At 41.0% G+C, this 9,953-nt stretch overlaps 1 protein-coding gene across 2 annotated transcripts; it reads right to left on the minus strand.

Moving 5' to 3' along the window:
- Window positions 1-828: 828 nt before the first annotated feature.
- On the minus strand, window positions 829-2,442 carry LOC107813998 (uncharacterized). Of its 2 annotated transcripts, none has more exons than XM_075237660.1 (3): window positions 2,130-2,442; window positions 1,793-1,999; window positions 829-1,297 (listed from the first exon to the last, which is right to left on the minus strand). In XM_075237660.1, exons 1-3 carry the CDS (start codon window positions 2,151-2,153, stop codon window positions 1,244-1,246), a joined length of 285 nt encoding a protein of 94 aa, XP_075093761.1. In that variant the 5' UTR covers window positions 2,154-2,442; the 3' UTR covers window positions 829-1,243. The 2 variants fall into 2 exon arrangements, with proteins under 2 accessions (XP_075093761.1, XP_075093762.1); XM_075237661.1 differs by having other exon boundaries at window positions 1,793-1,972; window positions 2,130-2,433.
- Between the last annotated feature and the right edge of the window lie 7,511 nt (window positions 2,443-9,953).

Raw genomic sequence — 9,953 nt, forward strand, 5'->3', positions numbered from 1 at the left:
GAAAGTAACCATCTATAAACTATAATGACTAAGTTATAGGAGTATGTATTTCCTTTTCGAGTTGGTTACTTTCGTTTCAAATTGAAAAATTTGTGCAAAATTCTGATTCAGCCACGGGTCCAAACTGATGAGCTGAATATCGGCACAACCTGACGTTCAAGTGCTGGTTGTCTAGCCAGTGAACAATAAAGATTGAGTATTCATATAATATATGCTACATGGAACTCGTCTAAGAAAAGGCGCATCCATGTTGTAGAGACTATTTATTCCATGCACTTTAATTTACTTCTCCTTTTAGCATTTTCGCATTTCAACTCGTTCAATGCTTTCACTCACCTTTAATTATTTCCTTATAAGACCCTTCATTCCTCTTTTAGCGAAAGAAAAAACAAAACATACTCTATCAGAAAGGAAAAACTTTAGCAAAAGACGAGATGGCTTAGTCTTCTTTTTCTTTTCTTTGTTCTTTAAGCCCGTGCTTACGAAGACTTTTGTTGACCATACTCGCGAGAAATTCGAGTAGCTTTTCCATGCAAGCCCCGCTATTTCTCTCTCCCCCCTTTTGGTTTTTCCAATTTAGAAACACTTCTCTCGACAACTAGTAAAGCTACCACAACTTAATTGGTGCAATTTACAATAGCGCATGATTGCGAAGATATGTTGAAGGAGGTAACCTTTTCTTTGGAAATTTAATTAGTGAGCAATATTCTATTAGCAGTAGGAATTAGAAGAATGAATAACACATTTGAGCAGATTGTCACTTCTAGTTTTATCAATTAAGGTCTCTGCGAAAAATAAAAGCATAGAAGGATAAAGAAGGAAAAGGCAGAGGGAAGAACTTTTCTCATAAAGTAATTTTAGCCTTTTAATCCCTATTCCAATACGGCCCCTTCTATGATATTTTCAGATTACAGAAGCGAAACGCTAGTTCAGTAGGAGTAGGACATCCAAATACTTAGCAAAAAGAAACATATATACTAGCAATAGAGTAGAGACTAGAGAAGGCTTCGCAGTGATCATCATAAGATAATGATGGGTATTTATCTTCTTGGGCTGGCCAACATTCTACTAAGTATCTGTTTTTGGGCCACTTTGTACTACTGCTTTTAAAAGAAAACCAAGAAAATACCTCTATATACTAATTTTATAGTATAGACAACGAAACTACCCTTCAATATGAATCCAGTAGTCCTATATGCTCTGAATCTTCTCTTGTTCGCAAGCTTTGTTAACTTCTTGAGGATCAAGAAGCACAAATAGGCAGTAAGCAGCTTGAAAAGAAACCCCTAATGCCTTTCTACAAAGAGTTAGGAAAAGAACATAAAAAGAAAAACGTTAGCAAAAGGTCTAAAGGTATCATATACTAAAAAATGTTAAATATGATAAGTAACATATTCTTAGACAATGGAGTTAGCTAGATTTAAGACATTCAAACTTTGTTTTTTTTTGTTCTTTATAAAATGACAATAATTGCTAGTAGCTCTTTTGGATCTCTCATGTGTACTGCAAATGATTGTAAATTTGCGTATAACAAGAATTAGATTTATCTGTATTTGGTACACACACAAAAAAGAAGCTAAAAGACTACAAATTACTAGCGGCAGAATTCTATTAGTGAAGGAATTGGCTTCATTAAAACTTTGAAAGTGAAAAGAAGAAAAAGATTTAGTTGGTGTGAACAAGAAATTAAAAGTAAAGAAGGCGATCATTTTCACTTTGTAGGTCAAGTACATAGGACATGTCCCTCTAAATTAAAAAGTGAGTAATAAAGATTAGGAGAAGAATAGCGTACCCTTTTAGGCTTAGCGTAGAGCAATTCAGGGGAAATCTTGTAAAGATCTTCATCTACTGCCCTTTTAGGTGGTGGTGGAGATGGAGTTGCTGCTTCTTTCACATCATACTCATATTCATAGTCACACACCACCCATTTGTCCTTTCCTGCTTTTCCAACTGCTTCATTACTTGCTTTCATCTGCTTTTTCCAAATGGTTCCATTGAACTTATTAAATGTAGAGAAATGAAGAGTATTTCAGAAGACATGCGTATAAAGTAGCAAAATTAAAAACATTTAATGCTTTCAACTCTCTGTTTAACTACAGACCAAAAGATGTTCCCTCCGTAATAATTACCTTACGACGAGGAACGACGATCATGGTCGGAGTTACAATATCATTCTGGTACAGATCGCCGGCGACGTATAAATCACGGTCTTCAGAGTAGCTGTATTGAAGCAAATCAGCTTGTCTAGCTGATTCAAAGCACTGTGTGAAAGGAATTGGGAAATCATCGTTACAATCCCAGCTACCAAATGCTGGAACATGGCTCCTATTCTTGAAGTAATAATTGCTCCCCTGTTAAGAAAAAAAACACAAATCACAAACAAAATCAACTCATGAAGTTAACCAATAAAGAAACATTAAGCGGAGATGAGAGCTTACTTGCATTTTGGCCTCAGCAAGAATCTTGGAGATTGAGCTCACAATGGAGTTCAAACTTACAATCTTTTTGTTTATTTCCTTGCTTTAAATCAACTAGGACTACGTTTTGTGGTATTACGGTAGGGCTCTTTTAAAGGGGCCTTAAATGGGGTTGCTTTATGAGACGAGTCACTGTTGTTGGGTTTTTAAAGGTAAAGGAATGGAGGGTTACAGCAGTCGGGTCCTGAGGATTCAATTAGATACTTGTAGTATGAAATTTAAAAAAAAAAGTAAGATCCAACCATAACAAATCCAGTCAAATTTTATATGTAGTGTTTGAGGAGGATAATATGTACACAATTCTTATCTGAAAAAATAGAGAAACTATTTTCTATAAATAAATAAAAAGCAATAACACATATGAAAAAAAGGCAAGAAACACAGAAAGGCAAACGTCTAGATATCCAAAAAAATGTGAGAAATAGACAGGAGGGACAGAGAAGTAACAAGTAAGGGCAAATAGAAGGGGGGGACCTGGAGCCAACAATAATGTAGCATAGCTTTATTTAATTCTCTGTTTGTTTGCATTTTGTTAAGACGGTGTATATTCCAATGTTATACACAGGGTCGATAAATTAAAGTAGTTTCTCAGAAAAGAGCAAATGACACACACCCTATTAAATAAAAGGTCTAAATCTGAAGTACACTTTTTAACCCTACACGAATGCTGGGTGCTCCGTGCCCTAGTTTTATTAACTACCCAAGAAATTATAAACAGAAGAGGAAAATGGAATCATTAAACCACAACCCAAAGTTAATAAATTTTTTTAAAAAACAACACAGAATATTGTTACCAAATAAAGGTAAAAACTATCTTATTCACTATTCACCTGACTTAACTATGCATTTTTGTTCCCACTATATTTGAGTAAAGGGCTCTAATAATTGGTATGACTCATGGAATTGAAATTAGAAGTTTGTTTATCCGAAAAACGGATAAAGTTGAATTTATACGTAGTTCTAAGGATACGTGGTATGAATTGGTACAAATCGGAAAAGATAAATAAATGTATATTGAAATTAGTTATAAAAGAAATGAATGCAAACCAGATGAACTAATTAGCCTAAGCCTTCAAGTTTAATCACCTCCAAATCTGATGAAAAACGATTGATAGAGGAAACAATTTGACTAAAATACCAAAAGCCACCCAAAAAATAGTATTAGCTCTGTTTTCTGTATATCTTAGAATGAATGTGTGTATCAATGCCTCTCCTCTTACAAATGATAACCACTCTTAATATAGTGGGGGAATTCAATTTTAGGTATAATAAAAAATACATAGTGGGGATTCTATGATGGACTAATTAATTAACTTTTCGTTAATTTCTGCCAAGATTCTCTCCCCAAATGCGACTATAACGGCTCTTTTGTCCCTTGGCTCGATCTTGGTCTCAGCCGGTCTCGGTATGGGTCGGTCTTCGGGTCTCGAGCTCGATATTGACTCGAGCTCGATATTGATCGGTCTCTGGATCTCGAGCTCGATATTGACTTGAGCTCGATATTGATCGGTCTCTAGGTCTCGAGCTCGATATTGACTCCAGCTCGATATTGATCGGTCTCTGGGTCTTCGAGCTCGATATTATGATGACGAACCTCAGTCCATCATGCTCCAATCTTGATTAATCACACGAAAGGTAAACTCGATTTTGACCATATACAAATAGTCCCCTCGTTTCTCGGAAAGAAGGTGCCGAGAAACGATATGATTTTTCAACCTCCGACTAGATGAATGCTGACGTCTGCGACGAACCCGATTGTGACGTATGTGACAAACGTCCCATCGGTTCAGTTACCAAGGCATTAAATGCGCGTCAGTCGATGGTCGGCCACTGTCAATTTTGAACTGTCATTGTGAAATCTATAAATAGCCTCTTTCTTCACTATTTCAAACTTTTACCTTCAAAACTTCTTCATTCCAATCTTCACAGTCCATCGCCTTCTTCAAAGTTTCCTATTTTCAGGTTTTGGAATTTCTTTGCTTGTTCTTCTCAAAAATACCAAATACTTCAATCTCCCTTTTTCCTTGTTCACAAAAATTTAGATGGCCAAAACATCTAAAATCGTTCCACAAAAAGAGGTTGCTTCTTCATCACGGCTCGCCGGCGGTGAGGATGCGGCGGAGCCTCGCCCTGAGGAATTCATTCCGGTTGGGTGTTCAACTGTCAGTGACTTTAAGGTTGAAAAACCTTCATCGGTATCGGGCCGATGTGAGCCGATGTCGAGGTACCAATGTATAATCACCGATAAAATTCTCGAGAAAGTAAAACAAGAATACAATTGGGGCGATAAGCATGTGGTAGTCCCATTGCCTGATGAATCAATTACTACCCACATGGAAGGGTTCCTAAGTGTTTATACTTATCCTTTCATGTTGGGTCCTTTAGACGCTGTCATCGTCGCCTTTTGCAAGAGATATGACGTGACCCTCGGCTAGATCCCTCCTTCTTTTTGGAGAATAGTGATTCTTCTCCGATTTTTCTCGAGCAAAATCGAGGGGTGTCTTTTCACCCTCGACCACCTTATGCGCCTTTATAGTCCCCGAATTTATCGAGGAGGGTTAATCAAGCTTGCTCGCCGAGCCACCAAAGCGTCGTTCTCGAGCATAGGCGAGACTCGTGATCGAGGTTGGATGGGCCAATTTGTTCAAGTCAAAACCTCGGACCTGATCCCTGCCGATGACATGTCATTTCCTGAGGAATGGATTATGAACCTTGAGCACTTATTTTCCTTTGTTCGTTTTAATTTTGCAATTGCCTTTTTTTTCTTGATCCATTTTTTCTTTTTTGTAACAGTTGTGGCTCGGATGCCTGAGCCGATTCCTGATCTTAAACAATGGGTTGAAGGTTTGGTGCTGTAGAGACCGTACTCCGAGCGCGCTTGGGTGGAATTATCAAAGGGTCGATGGGAGGCCCGTAGTCATGGTAAGTCTCTCTCTTAATTTGTTTGCTATTTGCTCTTCTTTACTTGCTTAACCCCCTTTTCCCCATTTTTTTAGGACTTGGGAAGGACGTTGCCATGAGGCCCCCATCTGGTGATGAGGAGGTTCCTGTCCCGAAGCAGGTTAAAGAAAAGAATAGAAAAGATTCACCGAGATCCCCGTTCTCGAAAAAGAAAAAACCGGCGAAGAAATATAGCAAGCTAAAGGGGGGCCCTAGTGTTATGCTTCCGGAATCTATCCACCGATTAAGGGACGAGCCCGAAGAAGTAGAAAAGGAATTAGCTGGTGTACGGGCTAATGTTGTGATACAACAATCTTCAGAATCAGCGGAAGTGAATAAGGGAACCCTGGCCATAATTCCGGAACAAGAAAAAACCAAGACTATTCGGTCTCGAGCTGGGATGGTCGAAGGGGAGACCGAGGGTAGGACTTCTCGAGCAGCAAAAGATATCTCAAGGGATGAGCTCGGGATAGTTGATGTCAGCGGATCCCCTCAGATTTCGGATGCTATGATCTGTGAGGACAGTATGATGGAAGGTCGATCCTACGAGGGCATTCAGGAGTCGACCGATATCCACAGTTTTCTGGATGGGCTCGAGTCAGCTGCCTCGGAGGAGGTTATCGGGTTTGGTGGATTACCGATTCCAAAGAAAATATAATGGTCAGGCTCTACCAGGTCTTCATCGGTTCCAAAACTGGTGGACCGATTCCTGGCCCCGAGTATTGATCCTGATCGTAGGCGAACGGTGGTGATACTCGAATTTTCTCTCCCCCAAGGGTTGCTAGTTACCTTCGGTCCCTAGTGACCGAAGAAGATCAAGCAGTGATAAATGCGGTAGGACCCGCCTGCCTTTTCAACGAGGCCCAGCATGCTCTGAATCGGGTAACTTCGATGGCATCTATGCTGTTTATACTTGTTGCAGGTAATTCTAACATTTTTCCATGTTTGTAGGCTTCAGTGTTGCATCACGAGGCTTTCCTCCGAATCCGAGAGGAGAATGAGGCCGAGGTTCGGGAGCTCACTGAGAAGAGTGACTCCTATAAACTTCTTAGCGAGAAGCTTCAAGCAGATTTGGCAGCGGCTCGTGATGAGCACGAGGAGATGGGCGATCAAGTATTCCGAATTCTTCACGATAGTAAAGACGAATTGGAGATAACCACTGACAATCCGATTCTGCAGGTTCGACAGAGGCTTGAACAGATCGGACGGCTCAATTTGCAGGTAGATGAGCTAATGGCCGAATGGGAAAAATTCAAAGAAAATATGGATATCCTTGCCTCCAAAAAGGAGGCTGTTCAAGCGCAATTGGAGTCGGCTGAGGCCCAGCTTCGGGCTGTAAAAGAAAATACCTCGGTGCAGATCGAGAGGGTTAAAGAGCTTCAAAGCCGGTTAGATTTGTCCACTTCAGATAAGGCAAGCTTGGCTAATGAACTTGAAGTAGTCAGATCTGAGGTGACCGAGGCTAATAAAAGAGCTGATGCTAAAGTGGCCCAGTTCAGGAATGACGTTGAGGTTAATCAGGCCAAGGCCAAGAGCATGGTCGAACATGCTAAATGGAAGGCTCAGAGAGAAGATATCGAGGAGGTCAGTGCTCAGGGCTTCGATGTCGAGGCCGAAATTGAAAATGCCAAGGCAGAGAAAAACAGGGCTCGAAGGTTGGCCTTTCCTGAGGAAGACTCCAATAGCTCGAACGAATCTGAAGGTGAGGAAGATCCCGAGGACGTGGTCTGCGATGAAGACCAAGCCATTTAGGATCTTAACTAGTTTTTGTTATTTCTATCGAGGCTACTTCGGCCTTTGTAAATAACTTCTTTCGGGCTGTGTTGCCTTTGTAAAAGATTTTGATGTATATATATAACTTTTTCCCTTCCATGGCTTCTGAATCTGTTGTCTTTTGTTGATTTATACAAAGGTCAAAGCGCCTTAGCATAAAACTATGAAGTTGTATTCGAAGGTCCAAGGTTGAGATGGTAAGGATTCATAGTAAGTACTGCCCTCGATCGCTTTTGATCGGTAAGCCTTGAGTGAATGTTCGAACTCAAATTAAGGTAGCCCTTAGACTTAATACGTAGTCCTAGATTCGGGGTAATAATTTGATCTTGAATCAAGGTAGCCCTTGGGCTTGATAAATAGTCTCTGAGTGAGAATGGTTGCTCGAACTCGAGTTAGGGTAGCCCTTAGGCTTTATGGTCGAGTGAGGATTTGCTCAAACTCAAAATAAGGTAGCCCTTGGGCTTTAGCAGTCGAGTGAGGATTTTCACGAACTCGAAGTATTGCATCCCTTAGGCTTTGCAGTCGAGTGAGAATGATTTCTCGAACTCGAAGTAATGGCAGCCCTTGGGCTCGATAGATAGTCCCCGAGTGAGAATGGTTGCTCGAACTCGAGTTAGGGTATCCCTTAGGCTTTATGGTCGAGTGAGGATTTGCTCTAACTCAAAATAAGGTAGCCCTTGGGCTTTAGCAGTCGAGTGAGGATTTGCTCGAACTCGAAGTATTGCATCCCTTAGGCTTTGTAGTCGAGTGAGAATGATTTCTCGAGCTCGAAGTAATGGCAGCCCTGGGATCGATAGATAGTCCCCAAGTGAGAATGGTTGCTCGAACTCGGGTTAGGGTAGCCCTTAGTCTTTATGGTAGAGTGAGGATTTGCTCAAACTCGAAATAAGGTAGCCCTTGGGCTTTAGCAGTCAAGTGAGGATTTGCTCGAACTGGAAGTATTGCATCCCTTAGGCTTTGTAGTCGAGTGAGAATGATTTCTCAAACTCTAATTAAGGTAGCCCTTGGGCTTTGTATCATTTGATTTTGTTGTTTTTTCGGATGAGAGTCCCCGATTTATGGGGTAATCATTTGAACTCCGGTCATGGTCGGCTCTTAAGCCTGTTTGCATAATGGATCGAGAAAATGAAGTAGGAGAACCTTTCTGAGGTATGAGATATTGGTAAAGAAGAAAATTTTCTTTTATAGGTCATTATACATGCGTACATGTTTTGTGCCAGGGCTCGAGCAAACTATGCGGGCATGGTTCGTTTGACCATTTGGCCCTTACAAATTTCCCCTATCGAGACCCTGTTGCCATGAATTAACGATCTTGCCCGAACTTGATAAACTTGATATTCGAGGGGAATGCCCCCCAGTATTCGAGGTTGATTGTAAAGAGGTATCGGATATTGTTGAATTGTTCTAAGTTAGCACGATCAATAGTTGCCTCATTAAAAACCTCGTCGGAAAACCCATTTGGGACAAAACCGGTCTAAGGGAAAAAGAGTGCAATGCGCGCTTTCAGACCTAAAGTCTTCACATTGAATAATCCATCCCTGTGTCTGCTCGAACACCTGCAAGGGTTAGTTTCGAAATACAAATGAACATGGGAGGGTTGTACCTTAGCAGTAGTATCGTTTTAGGTGCGATACATTCCAATTGCTTGGTAGTTATTTGCCGTTTATCATACCGAGCTTGTAGGATCCTTTTCCGATGATTACGAGAACCTAATACGGTCCTTCCTAGTTTGGAACCGGTTTCCCTTCATTTGGATTTTGGGTATTGAGGGTGACTTTTCTTAGCACCAAGTCCCCGATGGTAAAATGTCGAAGATTGGTTCTTCGATTGTAGTACCTTTCAATTTGCTATTTTTGGGCGGCCAATCGGACGAGAGCGGCTTCTCGTCTTTCGTCCAACAATTCTAGGCTCGTATTCATGATCTCGTTATTTGACTCCTCTGTTACGTATCGAAACCTGATGCTAGGCTCTCTGACCTCGACCGGGATAAGAGCTTCTGCGCCATAAACCAACGAGAATGGTGTTGCCCTGGTACTGGATTTTGATGTTGTGCGGTATGCCCATAGGACCTCAGGTAGTATTTCTCTTCATTTTCCTTTGGCGTTGGTCAATCTCTTCTTAAGATTTTGGATGATGGTTTTGTTGGTTGATTCGGCTTGTCCGTTCTCGCTGGGATAATAAGGTGTTGATAGGATCCTTTTGATCTTGTGATCCTCGAGAAATTTAGTTACTTTGCTACCGATGAATTGTTATCCATTATCCCATACAATCTCGGATGGCATCCCGAATCAGCATATGATGTGGTCCCAAATGAAGTCTATCACTTCCTTTTCCCTGACTTTCTCGAAAGCCTATGCTTCAACCCATTTAGAGAAATAATCAGTCATAAACAAAATAAACTGAGCTTTACCTAGGGCCGATGGGAGGGGGCCAACGATGTCCATTCCCCATTTCATGAAAGGCCATGGAGATAGGACCGAGTGGAGTAGTTCCCAGGGTTAAAGAATCATGGGTGCATGCCTTTGGCATTTGTCTCATTTTCGAACGAACTCCCTTGCATCCTTGTCCGTATTGGTTCAATAATATCCTGCTCTGATTACTTTGTGGACCAATGAATTAGCACCAGAATGATTTCCACAGGTGCCCTCATGAATTTCATGTAGGATGTAATCGGTATCTCCCGGTCCCAAACATATTTCCAATGGTCCATCGAACTTCCTCCTAAATAGTGTTCCATTTTCGGACAAGGTGAACCGTGCTGCC

The sequence above is a fragment of the Nicotiana tabacum genome, chromosome 19 (genome assembly GCF_000715075.1).
Source record: "Nicotiana tabacum cultivar K326 chromosome 19, ASM71507v2, whole genome shotgun sequence".
In the NCBI taxonomy this organism is placed as follows: domain Eukaryota; kingdom Viridiplantae; phylum Streptophyta; class Magnoliopsida; order Solanales; family Solanaceae; genus Nicotiana; species Nicotiana tabacum.